Source organism: Rutidosis leptorrhynchoides, chromosome 5, assembly GCF_046630445.1.
Source record: "Rutidosis leptorrhynchoides isolate AG116_Rl617_1_P2 chromosome 5, CSIRO_AGI_Rlap_v1, whole genome shotgun sequence".
Taxonomy (NCBI): domain Eukaryota; kingdom Viridiplantae; phylum Streptophyta; class Magnoliopsida; order Asterales; family Asteraceae; genus Rutidosis; species Rutidosis leptorrhynchoides.
The window spans coordinates 103,968,403-103,991,494 of record NC_092337.1 but is presented as its reverse complement, the minus strand read 5'-3'; the positions used below and the strand labels follow the sequence as shown (position 1 = coordinate 103,991,494).

The window sequence follows — 23,092 nt, the reverse complement described above, 5'->3', positions numbered from 1 at the left end:
ACAATATCTTTCAGTTATATACAATGCTTGCCTTTCCAAACTAAAAAATAAAATAGAATAAAATAAAAAAACAGGATGACTTACTCATTTATTATCACAGTTTATCACTCCATCACCACTAGAAAAAAAATTTCTATCACATTTACTAAATCAACTCTATACCCCGCAAAATCCATCACACCAGCACCTTTAAATAAATTCTTACTCCGTAATTAATTGGCACATTGACGTAGTATTATTTTTTTTTTTGTTGTTGTTGCACAAACTCTATCTACTCCCTGACAAGATAATAAATACTTAATACGATAAGTATATGATGAATACATAAGAAAACATTAGTATTTAATTTATATTTATATTTATAATTATAATTTATTTATAATTTTATAATTCTAATTAAAATAAAATCTAGCAATTGACGTTTAGTTGAGGATGGGATAAGATAACAGATAAAGTGTATATTTCATAAAAGTAGCAACCGAGATTGAGATATAAAGCTGCCTACAAATTCCAATATATTGATGCTAATTTGACTTTATAATAATTTAAATATTTAAATATAATATGATGGTAATAATAATTGTGATGGATTGTGAGATTAACTGTATATCATAGTTACAAGCGTGTTATAAATATTTATATATTTCTATACAAAATTAATAAATTTTATTAGTATAAACAAATGGGAATCACCTAAAACAAATTTATAAATTATAAATAAAAGGAACTTTAAACAACTAATGTTGTTTGATGAATATTAAAAGACAGTTTAAATTAAAAACGATACTTTTTGCATTAATTAATTCGGAAAAAAAGATACTCGATCCGTAATTAAAACCTAGTACTAAAATATTGGTCCTAGTTAAACACAATTAAAAATTCCTAATTTAGGTAATCTCATGATTGTAACTTGTTTTATCCTCATCAAAGTACGAGGAATTAAGTAAATATTATTATTTTAATATAACTAAAAAACATAAACATTAAACAGCAACTAACCAACCAACTAATTAAACAAATAATCAATAATCAATTCATCAACTTCTAATATAAGTAAGAGAATTAAAACCAACAATAAGAACATCATCATCATGATTATGATCATCCTCATGTTAAATCTAAGCAAAATACTAAATAATTAATTATTATTCTCCTTAATAATAATAATAAAAATCAACAAAAATTTAACAAGAAGATGATGAAATCACATTTCCAGCAGTACCAAATCTATCACCACCACCACCACCATTATGTAGATGTAGCTTGTGGTCAACAACACCATTGTTGTTTCTTGAAATATTACTCATAAAGTCAATACCTTGATGATCACTACCATTATTATTATTATTATTATTATTATTATTATTATTATTATTATTATTATTATTATTATTATTATTATTATTATTCATATTATCATTTCCAATATTATTAATATTAATAGTACTATTGGTGAAATCTTTATTAGCAATAGCTTTGTTGTTATGCATCCATACCTTGAAAACATTTTTATCAACACCAATTTGATTGCAAAATCCAATTATTAAATCTTCATCACGTTTTTGCATCTTCCACCCAATTTTTTCAGCAATTTCCTGCATTTTTTCCTTTTGATCTTGAGTGAACTTTGTTCGGTATCTTTTTTTACCATTAGGGTTTGTTCCACCGGAGCCAGGGGTGGTGGGTATCGCCGGAGAATGGTTATTATGGTGGTTTTCCGATGATAAACCGGTGGAGAGTGCGAGTAGCATGTGGGGTGCTGAAGATGGGTAGTAAGATGACGAGATCGGCGGTGGTGACGGTGAGTTTTCGGGGCTGCCGGTGGTCAGGGGTGGTGGAGGGTGGTGGCGGTGGTGGGGTTGGTATTCAATGAGGTGTTGAATGGGTGGTTGTGGTGGTGGCGGTGGAAAATTGGGTTCTTCCGGTTCACGGCGGTGGAAATTGCGGTGGCAGCCGCAAGCGGCGCATTTTAGTGAGGTGGGGTAGGAGGGTGATGAGGTTGGTGACGGCATAAACTCGCCGCAACCGTCGATGGCGTGGCCGCCGATGGTGGCGGCGTGGTTTTTGAGACATTCTTTGTATGTGACTACTAGTGGTGATGGAGGTTGGTGGTGGTTGAGAGGTTTGTGGCGTTTAAGGATGCCGTTTGTTAAAGGTGGTGGAGGGTGTTTTGTGGTGAATTGCGGTTGTTCGGAGTCGGGATCCGGGGTTTTAACGGTGGTTGTGACGGTGGTAGTAGCGGTGGATGTTGGTGGAGGAGTTGGGATGATATCCATGAGTTTTGGTTAAGAGAAATGAATTAATTTTGTGAGATGTGGTTAGAGTGTTGTTTTTATTGTCTATGAAAATGGAAGGAATACTTTAATACTCAATCTCTCTTACACTAATAACAAACACACAATTAGGTGATATCTCCAAAAAAATTTCGATCCTAACCATCTATCCAAAATCATCCTTTAATCCTGCCCATCCATCACCCATCATCTATACAATCACACGTGATAAGTCTTCCATACTCGCTTAAAATCTCCCGATTACCCTCTCCATACAAAACACACGGAAGAAAAAATAGAGATTAGGGGTTCAAAACAACACGCTCAATTTTCAATTCCTCTCTCCGTATTACATTTGAACGCACAATTGTTCAACCTCCCAAAATTCTTCATCAATCGATCACTCCTTCACTCACGAATTCTTCATCAAAAAAACCCTAATGTACAGAATAACCGCAAAACCCTAGGTGAATATCGTTCTTTCGTCTCCAATCTGTTTATCGCAAACTTAATTTCGGATCTTGCCCTAATTCCGATAACCAAACCTGCTATGATAAAAACCTTCAGTGGGAAATCAAACAACGGTAAGGGTTTTTAATTCCTTAAATTTGAGAAATTGTGAATAAAGTAGACGTTTGTTCAACACCTTCGATGCAAGAAATCAGACAACGGTAAGTAATTTTATTGGAATTACAGTTCTTATTGAATTTTTTGATTTAGTTCTATATTTTGCTAATTTCTTAAAATAGATTCAAAATCTGTAAAATTGTGCTTAATTATATTATAAAATGCATATCACCAGGCTTTAGCATATTAGCAGGATATATAGTGTTTACTGGTTGTTGGTTGACCTAAGTAGTCGAGTAGTTCAATTGTGAACTTAGACTTATTCACTCGTGAATGGGTCGTTTCATGTTATTCTTCAGTTTTAAGGAGTCAAATTCGCTGAACAAATAAAATTAGTTTAAAGGAAACCAACAGACAGATTGAAAGTCATCCATTGTGTATCCAATATGTTTTCTTAACGGATACATCCTTCCTAACTGGTACATTCAGAAAAGTTTTTAGTTATGAAGTATTATGTACAAAGTTTATGAAGTATTATGGAAAAGGTGTACTAGGTCAACACAAGCCAACAATAACCCATACCTATCACTGGTAATGTTAGTGGTAATGTTGTTGCATCAAATAATTCCCATCACTGGTCTTTTTCTCCATTTCTATTTTCCAATGATTTTGTAACTTTAATGTATGTATGTACGTATATGTTTCTGTTTGTATATATTTATAAAGTCAAAGCTTTAGTATGAAAATGAATTACACTTAGCGGTATACGATATCCTTCCAATATCTACAGCCATGGTAAGTAAATACTTATTCTTAATTCGTTTCTATAGTTTGAATTATTATGTATTTTAAAGTTCAAAGATTTTTAGGGTTTCTTTATATTCAATTGGATCTTTCGATTCTTATTTTGTTTCAAAATTCGTTTCTATATTCTACATCCAGTAATATGAATCATGAGAGATAAAATTATATTGTTTTTATAAATTGTAGGGGCTGAGAGGTGTAGTGAAGCACTTTAAAAACTCTGCATATAGTATGAATTGATATCAATATTCAAGTTGAAGAACCTCTAATTGAACTTTAAATCCTTATTAGTATTGTATGACCAAGAAAATAATGTTCCAATACAATCCGGGAAGATAAGGTGAATTTTACAGCCATTCAGATTCATTATATGGTTGTGGTGGCAATATGGGCGGGTACGGTCTCAAGGTGACAGCTCAAATTGGGGTAACTGTTTCTAACGATCTTCATTTCTATTAATTAAATGAATTTTCTATATTTTCATGTTCATCAGATTAATTAAAATCAAGTTGAAAATGATCTTGCAGTCGTGCGTTTTTTGATGGACCTAATACTAATTTCAAGGTATACCGTATTTCGCATATATTCTTCACCTATCAGATTTATAACGGGTATGAGGTGCGTTCTTGATTTATTGTATTAGTTTTCAATATCATAATGGGCGGAAGGAGTATCTAATATTTGGAGCCAAAATGGGAGGGTTGAGATGCTATTTTTTAGTATAGATAGTCCTGTTGAAATCTCTATAAATTGTACATATTTAGATACAATAAATACTGTTGAAATCTCTATTATTTAGTATAGACAGTCCAGTTGAAATTAATAAAAAAACTGATAATAATTTCAAGTATAGACAGTCCTGTTGAAATATCTATAAATTGTATATATTCAGATACAATAAATACGCATACAGGTTAGAGGTTTGGGAAGGATTCGAAAGTGCAATATATACATTTTGTGTTTTTACAGGTAAGGGATGAAGATGGTTGAAGAAGGGTTCACTCGAATTTTAAGGTTTTGTATTTCTTTGAGTTATAAAATGTTGTAACTATAACCTAATATAATGGTTAAAAGTTCGATTAGATATGGGAATTTTTAAATTTATAAAGTGATACTTCTGACTGGCTTTGTCCGATCAAGACGTGGAACACTTTAAAATATTTTATTGTTCTTCTTCTAATATGTTTTTTTACAGCATATAAAAACTTGATGCAATTGTAACGTTCATATCTTTTTCATCCATTTATAATCGTCTTATCTATACTTCTCCTAATCGCAAGTGTTATTAAGGTAGTGTTCTTATGCTCTGGTGTTTCCATTGAACATGACTTAGTCAGTGTCAAAGGTTATATCAGCTGGCCAAAACTTACAATGCATTGTCCACGCTCAGCAAACAAGTTGTAGACTCGGGTAACAAATACGCCTCACAGTCGATGTTTATTAAATTATTCACATCTTACATATATATACAGGGGACTAAATGTGTGAGCATCTGCAATAATAGGTACTTTATTTTCTTTAGATTGATTGTGTTAGTTGCTATTGTTTAGCATATATTTTCTCAGGTTTTAATTTGTGTCCCCTTATATTTCGTAGCTATACCTGTACAACCATGCGTTGCTGCTATTGACCTACCACAGAGGTTTGTTTCAGGTACATCTGATTAATGTTAGTCTCTTGTTGTGCTATTTACATCTGATCAATATTAACCTGCAACAGGTATGTATATATTTAATACAAATTCAGTTTTTTAAAACCAACACTACAAATTAAATATAAAAGGCATTTTTTGCATTTATTATGGGTCAAAATATTTTTGTCCAACATGAGTTGGCCAGAATCATAAAATTAGCATATGCTTTCGCTATTTCGGACTCAGAGAGCAGTCTTGTGCAGAAATCAATGAGTTAAAAATTGTACCAAACATGATTATTGCTGATGTTGAGGAATATTATAGAGATGCAGGTATGTTGTTGTTTATGTTTATTCTTTCAGTGCCAATATTCATTGCTTATGATGTCACGTGCCCATCACTTTGCTGCTAAAAACTGTCATCCCAAATTTTGTTATACACCAACCAGAATACTAACTTCTTTAACTGTATTGAATTTGTGCGGGTGGTAAACTTCTAATACTTCAGAACGTGAAACTTACTTATGACCCGCCTATTTGACTACGTACCATGTCCTTGCAAATCAAACTTATCCAATATACATGCAATTTTTGAATGGTAATAAAAGTAATAAAAGTGTAATATAGGTGACTGAATCTTTTTCATAGATACTATCAACTTATGGAGCAAAATATATTGTGTTGTTGCACGTCTTATTTATGTCGATGATCGGATACGATAAGATGCAACATAAACGTTCAATCTTTAACCAGTCAACGAATCAATGTATTGTTGCTAACTGGAGATAAAAAGAATTCATTTGAGTATGTCGCGTCAGTTGTTGGTATTCCAAAAGGACATGTACAAACACTTGTGGTGGTTTGATTTTATGTCGCATGCAGTTATTACGTAACTGTTTAGCAAATTTTCAAATCTAAATTATCGATTTTTTGAACATATGTTAGCTTTTAGCAGTATGATGGTCATATTTTATCTTCCGAACAGGTATTCTATGGAGTTAAACCTGATGAAAAGAATTAAATTTATAACCAGACTACAGAGAGAGTAGCATTTAGTTGCAATGGTCAGGACGGAGTCAATGATGCTGCTGCCCTGGTTGAATCACATGTACGGGTTGCCGGGAGGTTGCTTCAGTTGTTGTACTCATGGGTAACAAAATTTCGCAGGTACATGCTATCACTTTTTCATCTATGGAATCAAAGAGATATGACTCTCCCTAAAATAGTGGTTAATTTAGCTGTTTAGGAATGAAAGGGGATATTTTCATACAATTTAAGTAAAGAAGTGGAATTTTCAACTCGTGCATTATATATGATTTTACTTATACGGATAAAGTTTTGTAATTAAGAATTATCGTAGGTATCAAATGGTTCAAAACTCACTAAAGTGATTTTAAGTTTCAAGTTGTATTAATCATTTGAAGTCATTATATTTTAAATAATTAGAACTTCATTGTAATAATATACAGAGTAGTCCCATGATTATATTATAATTATTAAATATTTGTAAAATTCCAAGGAAAGAAAGGAAAAATTGTGTTTGAGAACCAGTCTAATATCGACTTTTAAGAACAGTTGCGTGTTCTTATACCATTGGTTAATTTAAATGACAAGGATATCGAGATAGTACCTTTAAATATATAGTTCTTAATTAAGTGATATTGTTAACTATAAATCATTTTTATGCTCTTTTATGTTACACTAAATTACTAATTGCTGTTTATAGAGTTTAATGGTTGTAAATTGTTGTAGACAAATTTAGCTGTGTACTTTTCATTAGCATATACAAATTTTTATTATTTACTGTTACTTATTTCATTAAAAAAATTTAGTTGGTACCTCAAATGTGTATATTTGAGTCTGAAAAGTTTATTTGAGGCTGAAAAGTCAAACATGGAGACATGGGGTAACTGTCCTATGTTCTTCTTCAATAACTTCAACACTTTTGTTATACAATGTTTAGATCCATTTTGCACAAATATGCAAATGAAGACGCGTCACTTGGTTTTTGGCTTATGTGTGCAGAATGGGTAGCAGTTTAAAATGGTTTTCCTTCAAAACGGGTAGTATGGGTCAAATCGAGTCTGCATAGGAATTACTTACTATCAGAATAAAGACTTCCGACATGTAGTTAAACTTGATGGTGTCTGTGTTTGGTGATTGAGAACAACATAGCGGTTGGATGGGGACTTCTATGAGAGCAACCGGTGTATATGGGGATCCACAAGGTCGAGCTTACTCAAATTGATGAACTCGTGAAAATTATACTGGAATGTCATTGAATGATACAAGATCAAATAAATGAGATTGAATCGTTAATTCAAGCACAAATTCAGGTATATGTAACTAAATGAATTTTTTGTATCTAATGAGTTCTGTTATAAATATTGAAGTGGCAATATATATATATATATATATATATATATATATATATATATATATATATATTACAATATATTTTTGTCAGGCGAACACTTGTGTGGAATCGCAATCAGGTACGTTTACAAAACTCTAATTCTTGCAAATAAGGTAAATAGTGTATTTATAATGAAGATACTTAATATTAATTTTTATATTATTTTAATTATATTGTAGATATTACATATAAGCAAATAAAGACTGTACTCACACTAAGACAAACCGTTCTCGCTTTTTACGTGGTTCATAAACATGTAAAGCGTCTACAATCTTGGAATAATTTGTGGAAAACTAGACCGGAAGTGTGACTATAGTGTTATTTTTCTGTTCACAATGTTTAATTTTTATTTTTATTAACACTATATAGACATTTATAATACTTTTGTGAAACTGAATGCTATTATATTAATGTCATATAAACATTCGAAGCATCTCTCTTAATTAATGACTCGAATAACCCCGCGAAGTCGCGGGTCTCCAGCTAGTATAAATAATTATAAATATAAATACTGCGTAATAAAGTACTATATATACATTTTAGTGAAAATTTAATACTTACTATTTTTTATCTTTATTTATATGCTATGCTTTATTTATGAAGAAACAAAATGACTTATTATTATAAGTTTATGTTATTGTTTAATGTGACAAGGAGTACAACCTAAAGTATAACGAGTTGCATTATTTATTAAATATCAAATTGAAAATAACGAGAGTAATGAGTATGAAAATCTAATGCGGGGATGCGATTGTTTTGTAATATCACTCTCATTATTAGTTTTATTGTCTTTGTTTACACATGAAATTATTTTATGAGTATTATTTGAATAAGACAATTAGTTGACAATAACTTAAATAACATATGCTATAGAGTTTGGAATAGTGTTATAACCAGTGGCGATTCAAGAATGCAAATTCAATGGGGTTCTGAAATTTTTTTCAGAATCAATTTATATTTGAATGTTATTTTAGTGGTTGTTTACTTTAAAAAAAAAACTATAAGTTCAGAAAATATATTGGGTCCGAGTAGTTAAATATAGTGGTGTCCTATACATTTTTAAAGGAAAAACTATAAATTCGAAAAATATATGGGGTCCTCCAGTTAAATTTAATGGTGTCCTATACAATTTACAGGGTGTTTTCTACTGATAATTTTTAAACTAGCGGTGTCTCGTGACCCCATGTAACACAATGTAAACTCGCCACTGGTTATAACATTTTTACTCACTCACATACTCCAACATGTATTATTTAGACAAAACTAGTTGTGGAGCCCTCGCTTCGCGCCAGGGGCTCCGTTTTAAATGCGAGTTAAAAAAAGTGTTGATCTATTTTGTAAAAAAGAATTTTTTCGACATCTAACATTGAAGGGTTGTTCCTTTTGTGAAAGTTGCTTCTTTTAGCGTTCGGGTTTTATTTAAAAAAAAAAGCTAGTAAAGTGGGGGTTCGATTTGTATTTTAATAAAAGTTAGGGGGTTAAGTTTGTGAAATTTGAAAAAAATATACGTATAAAGTGGGAGTTTGATTTGTATTTTAATAAAAGTTAGGGGGTTAAGTTTGTGAAAATTGAATGTTAGTAAAAAAAAAAAAGTTAGTAAAGTGGGGGTTCGATTTGTATTTTAATAAAAGTTGGGGGTTAAGTTTTGTAGTATAATAAGAGTATAAAGTGGGGGTCGATTTGTATTTTAATAGAAGTGGAGGGTTACGTTTGCGAAAAGTGAGAAAAGTAATAGTACTATTCATTTCACTTCGTCTTTTAGATATTAATATTAATATTAATATTAATATTAATATTAATATTAATTATAAAAATTTTACACCTTTAAATTTGAACTAACAACTTTATAAATAGAAGGTATCTCAATAGTCAATACTACTATAAATAAGTCAATGACCCTTTAAACGATAAATGAATGTATAATAAGTTTTGAAAGTTATAGATGTATGCATGAATACAATAACAGGAAATCTCTGTTCACATATAATATAATGTACTAATAAAAAACCAAGGTTGATTTTGCAATAAACCGTTTTTATTTACATGTACAAAATAATTTATGATTACATTACGTGTGACAAAGAAACAGAGGAAGAGTGACATAAACATATATAGTGGTTTGACTAATAAGGCTCTAGTCCTATTTCTCCTCAACAGTTTAAAATTCACTAAATGTAGCTTTTATGGTACATTAATAATGCAAACCATATACCATATTGTTATAGTGGACATCAACTAGTTGATCCAATGATTAATCAGATTTTTTTGTAGAAAAAAAATATTATATGCATAGTTTCAAACTATTTAAGTCTGTTTTGCAAATACAAAAAAAAATGCCCATGTAATGTTAGTTATAAACAAACACTTATTAGTTGCAAATACATGGCTAATTTGGTTGCAGATGAAGATAAAAATAACAGTGAAGAACTTTACCAAAAATAACAATTTTTGTGCTGTATATAAATAAACTCAGATTAACTTCTATTTATTATGTACAAATGTGCTTGAAACCTGTTTTGTTTTGTTAAAATTGAGTACATAAAATGTTGTGGGCACTGAAATATTTAAAGATATTAAATATATTGGAGTGTTTGACTGAGCATAATTTGGAACTTTTTATATTTGAAGGTGGTACTTTGGTTGGTTTGTGGTTCAAGTTATTGGGACCCCTGTTTCCTACACATCCCATGTCACTAGTACTACCAAATGTCCCCCAACTTGCATTCTACCTAAAACCAATTACAGACTAATATTACATTTTTATTTATTTATAATTCATTACATAATTACAACAATTTTCTAATTATCCTTGTAGATTTGTCACCATAAAATCATTAAGCCGATTTAAGGCATTTAACATAAGCATAACTGGTGTTAAAAGTAGTTTTCTATTACAGTAACTATTTTTAATTATCTTGCAATTAACAGTTGATTAGATTTGACTTTGTGAAATAGAGAACATAATGATAATGATAATTGATACTAGTAACACTAATGATATGTAACCATTCAGGCTTGTCTGAGTGGTCACTGAGTTGCCCAATGAAGCACACCACTCGGGTTCAATTCCTGACTATGCCAAATTGTTCAAAAAGGGAGTGTGACTAGAGGGTGCGCATAATGCGCAATTCACCCGGTACCAGGTCTCGCGCTCGGGAGGCTTGATTACCCGAAGTTTTACCTTCTATGGGAGAGTTAATGTGCTCGTTCATAGGAGGGTTTCCTTGCTTACCAAAAAAAAAAAAAAAAAAAAAAAAAAAAAAAAAAACAGTAATGATATGCATGCCATTGCCCGTAACACATGATTTTTCTTGAGACTAAAGCAATTGTGATTTGTGTAAGAGAAACACATGAGTTGTTCCTCCAGTTTCATGATAGAACTTTTTTTTTCTTTTTTCTTTATCCAAAATTAATTTGGAGAAGTTAAGTACTCGTATACTACATTAATAATCACTAGTAACAAATATCTAGGGTAGATCTTTTGGACTTGTCAACGAAGCATTGCTTCAATGGCATTCCCTTCACATTGTGTGTTGGGGTCGGGGATTAGGTCATGGGTTCGAGCCTCGCTCTGCCCATCCTATTAATAAATCTGCATGAAATATGGATATCCAGATTGACCTTAGGGGGTTTTCTCCCGGATCCAATCAGGATTCAAACTCGGTCCGCCTGCCCCTCGGGATGGTTAAAGGATCGGGTTCCTGTAATGCGATTCGGGTTTCCTCCCGAACGCGTGTGTGTGCAAATGATGAGTGTCGTTGGAATAAATGATACGCTGATGCAAGCTTGCCGTTAAAAAAAAAAAGAGATCTTTTGGACTTAAAAACCCATTATTGTATAATTTTCAATTATATAAATCAACTATAAAAATAATCATCTATATCATAGAGACCAACACCACCGAGGCATCAGCCTGAGTGGTACCAGCTCCTTTGGGGCGGGCCCGTGTTCACCGCTCATTGAAGTGGCGCAGGTTCGATTCCAGGGGGGAAGTTTTACCAGATTTAATTCCTGCAAGGGGATTCGATCCCGGGTTTCTTCCTTGCGTGTGTGCGTGACTAACCATCTAACCGCCGTCCAAAAAAAAAATATCATAGAGACCAACTCTGAATATTTTACTATCTAATTAGAGGTAGGTCATAGCACATCACTGCTAGATTTCGAGTAGGTGTTCATATTTGTTGTTTCTCGTTCAGTTTGTAGCTAATAGTTTTACTACTACTAATGGTTACGAAGTTGTTATTTATGTGACTAATATACGTCTGTTACAGTATCTACTAGCGGTTTTTAATTACAGATAGTTGGCAAACTAGTACGTTGGATTCTAATATGCAGCTATTACAAAAGTTAATGTATTCAATAGGATGTGGTTGTTGCTAGACGGTAACTATGTTAAAAGGTTGAAACTGTTATAATTTAGTAGGCTTATAACTACCTTTAATGGTTATAAGAACAAAGAGAGAAAAAGAGAGAAGAAGGAGAGAAGAAATATTGATATTGATATTTCAAGAGAAATGGTGCACCTTAAATGGTTACCATACATGTCTATTTATAGTATAAAATATTACTATGCAAGAAATATAATAATAATAAAATTAACATCCAATCTAGATATTTTATAACATAATCTAGATATTTTATAACACTCCCCCTTGGATGACAATTTTATTAGAGAATAACTATTACTGCCTCGTTAAAAACCTTGCTAAAGAAAATCCATTGGGATAAAACTTTAGCTAAGGGAAAAAGAGTGCAGCATAGAGTTGACTCCCCCTCAAATAGGCAACGCCTGAGTTGTTACATCTTCTGAACATGTCTCATGCCAATATTATGAACGTGTGTTCTGAAAATAGCAGTTGGCAGTGCTTTGGTATAAAGATCAGCAGAGTTGTTGATTGAACGTATCTCATTTTAATCTGGTTGTCTTTTACGAGATCTTGAGTATATGAGAAGAATCTGAGGTTTTCATCTGAAACTGTATCATCTAAATCTTTTATGTACAAGTTTAGCCCTTGTGATTTGTCTACAGTCTCCTTCATGGTTTGCTCAAACCCTTGTTTCAATTCCTATTCCTTTGTAGTCTTTTCTGAGCCTTACCAACACACCATTCTTTTCCATCAAACTTATGACCGTTAAGACCGTCTATGGCTTTGGCGCCTCGTCAGTATTTATATTTTGTTCAGTCACTTTTGATACTCTTCTTTCATTTGTATTATGCAAGCTGCATTATCTTCATATATAGTTGTTGGTGAAGATAGTTGTTAGTCTTTTATAGCGTTCTAGTCCACAAGAATCAATAATGATTTGTGTCATTGATCTCAACCAAACACATTTTCGAGTAGTTTCATATAATGCAATCACTTCGTCATGATTTGATGATGATGTTGCAACAAGTGTTTGTTTTAAGAACGCCATGATTTTGTGGTATCTCCATTTAGGAATACATATCGAGTTTGAGATTTATCTTTATGAGGATTTGATGAATGACCTGCATATATATAATCAACCAAATCTAGTTTTGAAACGTTATAATAAAATAATTTTAAATCAGCAGTTTCTCAAGGGTATCAAAATATGTGTTTGATCCCGCTCCATTGTCATTTGAGCTGAATCTTGCCAACAAATTAACTGCAAGAGAAATGTCAGGTCTTGTACAATCTATAAGATACATAAGAACCTCAATTACACTAAAATATGGAACTTCCGATCTGTTAAGATTTTCATGATCTTTCATTTCAAAATAATTCTTTAGAAGTTGAATGATTTCATAGATCTCTTTATTCGTTCATATGATGTTAAGAACATTGACATAAACAACTACGATCTCATATCCGAACATTGTTTTTATAAAACATACGTGCAAAATAAGTTTATATTTATACCCTTTTTTTTATCAAGTAGTCATTTAATCGGTTATACCACATACGTCCCGTTTGTATAAACCCACTTAGAAATCTTTGTGATTTAATGGAATATATTCCCTTGGGTTTTACATTAGATGCTTATGATACCTTAACCCTTTAGGTATATTCATATATATCACTATTAAGTGATCCATACAGATAAGTAGTAACAACATTCATGAGATGCATTTAAATAACTACCAGGTTGATTAAGTATCTAATAAGTAATTGTATCCATTACAGGAGGATAATTTTTCCTCCTAATTCATTTCTGGTCTTTGTGGGAAATATTGAGTTACAAGTCTAGTTTTGCCTTGTAACTTCATTTGCACATTTCTTTTCGGATAAAAATTCATTTGTATCCCATACGTTTCACATCTTTAAAAGTGATAACAATTGATCCGAAAACTTTTCTTTTATCGAGCGATTCTAATTCAGCTCTTATTGCTCCTTTCCATTGAGCTCAATCATGTCCATTTTGTATATTCAATGACAGATTTTAGTTCCAGATCATCATCTTTATTCATGATGTCATTGTAACATTATATGAAAATATCTCATAGAGATTTTAGTTTCATTTCGGTTCCATAATATTGCATAATTTATCGCAATTTTAGTATTTACATTTATCAATATCCTCTGCAGAAGGAATATTGATTTGTGGTTCTTCTTGAACACTTTCTCTTACCTCATTATTAGCTGATTTTCTTTTTCGAGGATTTTTATCTTCGGAACCAATTGATCTTCCACGTTTGATGCGTGACAAAGACTCAACAGTGACATTATTGCCAGCTTTTGGAATTTCAGTTCGAGCTGGAGCATTTATCGCTGGTATATATGATTTAGTCACTTTTTTATATCTGTAAATGCATAAAGTAATTAATTTGCAAGTTCTTGCATATGCATTATTTTTGAACTTTCGTTTCACATTCTTTTGTGCTAGTTCAATATACCTTAATTGATGTTCACATCATGAAGCATCATTTTATTTTTTATTTTTATTTCTCCCCCTAATCTAGGGAACAATGTTTTATTAAAATGACAATCAGCAAAACGTGCTGTAAAAACATCACCCATCATGGGTTCAATATATCTTATGATTGAAGATGTTTTATATCCAAAATATATTATCATCTTTCTTTGAAGAACCATTTTATTGTGTTGTGGTGATACAATTGGAACATACACTGCACAACCAATGTTTTAAGGTAGAAAATATTTGGCTCTTGGCCAAAATCAAGTATTAAGTGAAAAATATTTACGACTTCCACATGGTATAATGCGAATTAATGTCGCAGCATGTAAATTTACATGTCCACATATAAATATTGAGAGATTTGTACTCATTATCAATTGTCTAGTTATTAGCTGTAAGCGTTTATCTATTGATTCAGCTAAACCAATTTTGTGTATGCACATGAGCAACTGATGTTCAACAACAATCCCTGTAGATATATAATGATCATTAAATGCTTGAGATGTTAACTCACCAGCATTATCAAGTCTCATCCTTTTAATGGTGTAATCAGAATAATGTATTCTCAATTTAATAATTTGTGCAAGAAACTTTGCAAATGCCATATTACGGCTTGATAACATACAAATATGAGGCCATCCGCTAGATGCGTCTATTAGAACCATGAAATATCAAAATGGTTCACATGATGGATGAATTGGTTCATATATCTTACCTTGAATTCTTTCAAGAAACATTTGTGATTCTTTTTCACAATATACTTTTCATTAATCACCATATGTGCTTTCCATTAATCACCATATGTGTTTTTTTTTTTTTTTTTTTATAAATCACCATATGTGTTTTTTTTTTTATCATATATCCTTTTCACCATATACGCTTTTAATCATATGCGCTGTGTTTTTCACCATATGCGCTTTTAATCATATGCGATTTTCATCATATGCGTTGTGCTTTTCATCATATTCGCTTTTTATCATATGCGCTTATCATATGCGATGCGCTTTTTATCATATGCGCTTTTTTATGTGAATAGTAAATTAATTAATTTCGTTTTACTATTCATATGAATTAATTTAGATTTATTATTTTGTTAATTGAGTAATATATATATACATCATATACTTGTGACTCCGAAGGCTCAAATGAATTTGACCATATAGTTATACGTTGTACCTTGCACATTAATTTTCAGTAGAAGCTTTAGATGCATATTATTTTCAGTAGAAGCTTTAGATGCACTTTTTTTTAATCACCAAATACCACAAACACTTTGTTTGCGTTTGTTCATAGTCATCAATGAAAACCATTTTCTTTAATTTTATTTTATACAATAAAATTAACGCATCATTATTCTTTTCAAAAACAATAATCTATTGTTATTGTTCACTTGTGCCATGTTTAACAACAAAAGTCAACAACCTCTGTCTTGTTTGTTGTGGCAACCAAAAACAACCTTTGCTTTTGTTACCGAGAATCCAAGACCAAAAAACAATTAATTTTTAATTAATCTTTTATCAAAACCATAAATGATTTTATTGATCTACGTTGATATGGCCATAAAGAATTGACGGCTGACCTACTTTTGTAAGTGTATTTCGGCTATCATCCCGAAAACGCACAACGACCTTTTTTTTTTTTTATGAACTATTTGTTTCATATCTAGCTTAGGCAATTATTGTGAACATTTGGTCCCTATAAGAGCATTTATTTTTTAGACTTTTAGTTGATTTGTACTTGTCACAATTAGGGATAGCACCCGCGGGTCGTGGATGCGGATCCATTGGATCCATCACCCGTACCTGCGGATTTTTTTTAAGAGACATCCAATTGAACCCTTGTTCGTTGAAACAATTTAACTATATTTTTACTCCCCATTATTAAACGGGCCATTTTGATGCACACTCTTAAAAAAATAATTTGTTTTTTAAGTTTTATTATTCAACCTTCTTTTTTCAACGGTCACGTTTTTAACAAAACATTTGACAAGTTTGGAAAAAAGTTTTTTATTGATTATCATCAAAAGTTTTCTATTGTCACTCTACTGGATGGAATTATGGCATACAACCAAAATTGCAACCCAACACTACATAAGAACAAAAAGGTTGTTTTTAATTAACATATGTATATGTGTTAAACTCGGAATAATAATAACTTATTTTAGAAAATTAACATAAGACATGTTGAAACATTTTTGTCACATTTAGCTCATCAAGTCTAATACTTATCATTGATAGATTTTATCACGTCTAGGAGATGTTTACTTTTTTCTTGTATTAAGTCCTACTTTCATTTACCTTTGTTTGAAAAAAAGTTTTTTTTTACTTTGCTTTCCCCCTTTCTGTAAAACTCATTTAAACACTTTCTTTGTTTTTTTTTTTTTAAAAAAAACTTCCTTTTTTTTACGTTACCCGTAAATTATAAATATATAAAAAAAACTTTTTGTTTAAATTTTTTTTCTAGTTTTTAAAAGGCCACTTGATCAATTTTTTAATTCTTTCACAACACCTGATATCGTGATCGTGACCTTTCACCAAAGCAAGAGATATTCTTGATAAACTAAACACGGACTCGTGTTTGAAATTGTCGGCCACAAAAAAATTCATTTGATAAAAGTATATATTTTTTTTTTAGTTATAGAAGGAGACCACTTCATTTTCAATACTTCATTTTTGACAAAAAACTATTCCATTTTACCATCCCTTTTTTTTTCTTACGTTAACTTTTAAGATATACTTTTAATAAAAATACAAACTACTTTTCTTATTTTAACTTTTAAGATTTACTTTTAATAAAAATACAAACTACTTTTTGTATTTTAACTTTTAAGATTTACTTTTAATAAAAGTACAAACTACTTTTTCTTATTTTAACTTTTAAGATTTACTTTTAATAAAAATACAAACTATTTTTTTATTTTAACTTTTAAAATTATAAATTTAAGAATAAACATTAGTATGCATGAAATAAATAATGATTAATTGCATAAGTAATCATAAATGTTAGATAACATATAAAGACCCCATCGTATTCGTATTGATCGGAATTAATCTCGACCCATGGTACCATGTTGTCAAATGACGTGTTGCGTACATAAAGTACCGTGTTGTCAAATGACGTGTTGCGTACAATCATGAGGTCTTATTAACATAAATATAAATGTTAGTGAAGTTAATAAGAGTTAGATTACAGAAAATATAATTCAGACGGTATAACCGACCATATATAACTTAAATAACATAAATATAAATGTTAGTGAAGTTAATAGGAGTTAGATTACAGAAAATATAATTCAGGTGGTATAACCGACCATATATAACTTAAATAACATAAATATAAATGTTAGTGAAGTTAGTAAAAGTTAGATTACAGAAATATAATTCAGGTGGTATAACCGACCATATATAACTTAAATAACATAAATATAAATGTTAGTGAAGTTAGTAAAAGTTAGATTACAGAAATATAATTCAGGTGGTATAACCGACCATATATAACTTAAATAACATAAATATAAATGTTAGTAGTCCAAAATTTGATATATTCGAGTCTGAAAATTATTAATAATTTCATACCTTGATTAGTGATTCGTGATCGTTTGAGATATCTTTTAATTACATTAAGTTTTTCGTGCTGATAACGTATTATAATTTAGTAGGCTTATAACTACCTTTAATGGTTATAAGAACAAAGAGAGAAAAAGAGAGAAGAAGGAGAGAAGAAATATTGATATTGATATTTCAAGAGAAATGGTACACCTTAAATGGTTACCATACATGTCTATTTATAGTATAAAATATTACTATGCAAGAAATATAATAATAATAAAATTAACATTCAATCTAGATATTTTATAACACAATCTAGATATTTTATAACAGAAACTGCATTTATTTACATTATGTGCTACTCCCTTTTTTTCTTTGAAGGATCTCGGCTGCTATCACATGTGTAACTGTGTATATTGTTACATATTGTTTGCATAATTTTTTTTTTGGGTTAAAGTCAAAAATAGGCTACAAACTTACACAAATGTACCGATGTCGCCCACAAATTCATTTCTGTCATACTGTCGCCTACAAACTTATAAAAAATGTACCAATGCTAACATTTTGTTATGGGTTACCTGCTGAACCGGTAAACTTAATTATTTAACTTATTTTTTTTCATTTTATATGTCCTGATGTCGCCCATATACTTTCAGTTGTGTTCCGATGTCGCCCATATACTTTCAGTTTCTGTTCCGATTTATCATCGACGTGTCAAGACTACCTAAAAGCCACGTCATCAATTGTTTTCGTTACAGGTAAAATAAGTATAGTGGGCGACATCAGCACATTTTTTATAAGTTTGTAGGTGACAGTAGGACGGAAATGAGTTTGTGGGCGACATCGGTAAATTTGTGTAAGTTTGTAGCCTATTTTTGGCTTTAACCCTTTTTTTTTTATGTTTTTTTGTGGTTGTTTTACCTTGTGTGAAGAGGACTCTTTTAACTAATAATTTTGTTTTTGTTGGAGGTGATTTTATAGCTGCAATGGTTTCATTTGAGTTGATTAACAATGAACTTGTTTAGTATGTAAGTGATTTATCTAAAATATTTGTTTTGTTCAGCTGTTCTTGTAGGATTGTTGTTTCCTTGGATAGATGTGTGCCATGTTGTTTACTGTTCTTCTGGTGTGATACCATATATTTAATCAATGACGAATTCTTGTGTTGTCGTAACCTTTTACTTATATTAGGATGGAGCAACCTTGGTTCATAACTTTACCACCTGTTGGTGAGAAGATGATGAAGGTTGCCGTTGTTGTACCGTCAGCGATATAAATTATTGTTGGTGTTATTTTTGATAATAAAAAAATTATATGGTTACTTGTTCCATATTGGTAGATGAAAGAAAATAGGAGTAACCTCTTATAATATAAAATGAAGTTGTCCCATATATGTGGGTGAAAGAAGCTGGAGGTAAAATTCTTAATTATAAAAGGAGCTCATGGGATTCATTCCAACTTGCACCAAATCATTACACTTTAAGTAATTGATTATTTCTTTCTTTCTTTCTTATCATTGTTTTAGAGTTGTATTGGTTAAATACTTTGGAGAGTGTAGTTGGCTTAAGAGAGTCGTCTATGTCATTGTAACAATTTGTGATATAGTGAATTTCTTTCTTTGGAGGCCCGTGGTTTTTCTCCTCTTTTTGAGACGTTAAATTCTTGTGTTGTGGATTGTCTTTATTTCTTTACTGTCTTTCATTAGACGTTAAATTCTTGTGTTGTGGATTGTCTTTATTTATTTACCGTCTTTCATCAGATGTGTGTTGGGAATTAGTGAGATAATTTTTCCCAACAATTATGGGTCTAAAGTTGTTTTTGTTCAACAGTTAGTATATATATAGGTTTAGTTGTTCTCCATAGGTTCAGCAACCTAGTTTTTCTACAACTGGTAGAACCTTCTTTTTATATTGGTTGCACATTGGATAATACCAATCTTTGGTTTTTATTTCGGTTATTGTTCCTTATAATGTGACTGTTGTAATTTGGGTGTTAGTATGTAAGAAAATTTAACTGCGATTCTATAAATATTGTTATCTTATATGTTTCTGGATTGTGTTTGAGCAACACGTCGAGTGGGTATCAGTTGTGTTTTTATTCTTGTTCGATATCATCGTATTTTATTGGAATGATCACAAGAAATGTGCGTTCAGCGTGTTAGGAAATCTAGGTGAGCCCTAACAAGAACTTGATAACCCTAGTTATCAAACTCACTGTGCAACAAACAAGCAATCTCCAACACAAATAAAGACAAGAACAAGAAACGTAAAGAACAAGGAATTAACGTGGTTATATCCAATCGTTTAACTCACACGAATTGGTTTAATCCACGGTCAAACAAAGAGGATTTTATTATATTTTTCGTAGGTGTACATTGCAGGTTACATATGAGGGTTTTATAGGGCAAAACAAAACGAAATAGGAACAATCTAGATAACTTGCTGAATACGAACATTGTCGCGTTTCCCGACACCTTGTCACGTTTCGCGACAAACCACACTCAAACGCGACACACTTGCTCCAAACGCGACAAGTCCAGATCTCAAGTTCTGCCACATCTGTCATGTTTCGATACACTTTGTCACTTTCCAGTCATGTCGCGTTTTGCGACAAACATCACCCGAACACGATAGATGCAGCTCATCCGTTTTGATCTTCTTTGCACCCAACAATTCTTCCACTCAAAGGAGAACAAAACCCAACCTTAATCTGTACTCGATCAACACTTCGACTCTTGAACGTACCCGTCTATACCGCCAAGAAAACTTCTTGGGACACGCACACTCTAACCATCAAGCTAGCAGCTTTCGATAAAGAGCACCTCAACTTGTCAAGAAATGTAATCTACAAACATCATCCCACATCAACAATTTGATTTACTGATCGTAACCCCCTTTAAACAATACCGCCGGATAAACAAACCCGGGACACGCCGCACTTCCACGCCATGAGAAGGAAGACTTTCGACACCTTTAAATTGAGCTACAATCGAATCACCGTTACTCGCTTGGGACCAATATAAACCAAATCCTCTCTATTTCTGGCAATCATATCACTAGACTGTGAGATACCGGGTCGGAGTCCGACCCGACGCTATCAACCCCATCACCCAAGTGATCCATCCGTACACAAAACCATCTACTCGATCTATCATTCCAACAAAGAATAGACTGTCTGGTAGAACAAACACGTGGACACAACCATCAAGATACTTATGAGAGAACACCATCACATCCTTGATCCTCCACCTTACCGCTTTCCCTTTCACCGTTGGAACACTGACCACATACGCGAGCACAAATTCAGATGAATCTAATTCTTTAACCTGAGTCAACTCCCACTGTACGGATGTTGTAACACCAATGACTCCCACAAGAATATCTCATTCATCTTCACCGGTCAATTGCAACATAGTTGCCAATGGAGGTGATCTAACCGAAGTCTAGAGATCTCTAGTGCTTCTTAATCGACCAAACTGTTTAGTGGCTTCAACACTCCCACTCAAACCCGATTCCCCACTAGTTCCAAGTCTTCCTGAGCTCCCACTCAAACTAGATCCCTCAACAAAATCATAAAGTTCAAGCATGCTAGGATTTTTAGCACCTACTCGCTCACCTAGCCATTCCTCAATAGGAATCTCAAGCATATACATGGTTGCCCTTTTCACCCCACAAGCAATGGTCCGACCGCCTTTAGACACTCTTCACTTTTGATCTCCAAACGAAACATGACAATTTTCATCATCCAATTGCCCAACTGAAATTAAACTTTTCGCGAGCTTGGGAATAAACCTCACGTTTCTCAAGATCCAAATATAATCCAAGTGTTTTATAGCAAGATCACCAATACTTGCAATCTCAAGTAGATTCCCGTCCTTAACTCGAACTCTACCTGAATACCTCCTGAAATTAAACATCTCGTTCATGTAGGGGGACGCATGATACGAGGCACCCGAATCTAAAATCCAAGATTCGTCAAGAAATTCCTCATGGCAAATCAAAGCATCTTCAATCACCGCCGCTGTGTTCTCACCCGCCTTCACACCCGGGCACTGCGATCTAAAGTGACAGACTTGCTGACAATTCCAACAAACAACGTTTCTTCCCTGAGATGAATCTCTCTTAGATCTTGTCCTGCTTCTACTTCTACCCTTAGATCTGCCAGATGCATTTAAAAGAGAACCCGAATTTCCATAATCTTTCCTTCTAATTCCCTCACTGAGAATTAAATCACGGATCCCTTCAAATGTCAACTTAGTAGTTCCAGATGAACCACTAACTGCTGTAACCGTGCCAGACCAACTCTCGGGTAACGAAGACAAAAGAAACAAGGCTTCCAGCTCATCTTCAAATTTAACATCAACTGATTTAAGACAAGTTAAAATCAGATTGAATTCATTAACATGATCTTCTGCAGAAGATCCTTCTTTCATCTTTGTATTAACAAGATGCCTGATCAAGACAACTTTATTTAAAGCCGAGGGTTTCTCGTATATATTTAACAAAGAAGTAAACACTCCTTTAGTCGTGGTTTCAGCCACAATGTTGCAGGCGACATTCTTGGCCAGAGAAAGCCGAACTACACCGAGTGCTTTTCTATCCAGGAGATCCCACTCCTCTTGCTTCATCTATTCAGGTTTATAGTGATCGGCTGATATAAACCCTTCTGATATAACATGTCTTCGATCTGCATCTTCCAGAAGCTAAAATCTGACCCATCAAACTTATCTATCTTTATTGTGTCTTTATCTGACGTTGCTCCATGTAACATGTAAACCTTGTGCTTTAGATACCACTTGTTAGGAAATCTAGGTGAGCCCTAACAAGAACTTGTTAACCCTAGTTATCAAACCCACCGTGCAACAAACAAATAATCTCCAACACAAATAAAGACAAGAACAAGAAACGTAAAGAACAAAGAATTAACGTGGTTATGTCCAATCGTTTAGTTCAAACGAATTGATTTAATTCACA

At 32.3% G+C, this 23,092-nt stretch overlaps 1 protein-coding gene across 1 annotated transcript; it reads right to left on the bottom strand.

The window, feature by feature from the left end:
• Positions 1-1,092: 1,092 nt before the first annotated feature.
• Positions 1,093-2,306, bottom strand: LOC139847740 (zinc-finger homeodomain protein 8-like). Its single transcript, XM_071837462.1, has one exon. It carries the CDS (start codon positions 2,274-2,276, stop codon positions 1,185-1,187), a length of 1,092 nt encoding a protein of 363 aa, XP_071693563.1. The 5' UTR covers positions 2,277-2,306; the 3' UTR covers positions 1,093-1,184.
• Positions 2,307-23,092: the final 20,786 nt, after the last annotated feature.

What these genes read in the sequence shown, in the direction of transcription:
- LOC139847740 (XM_071837462.1), bottom strand. Translation starts at nt 2,276, where the DNA reads ATGGATATCATCCCAACTCCTCCACCAACATCCACCGCTACTACCACC.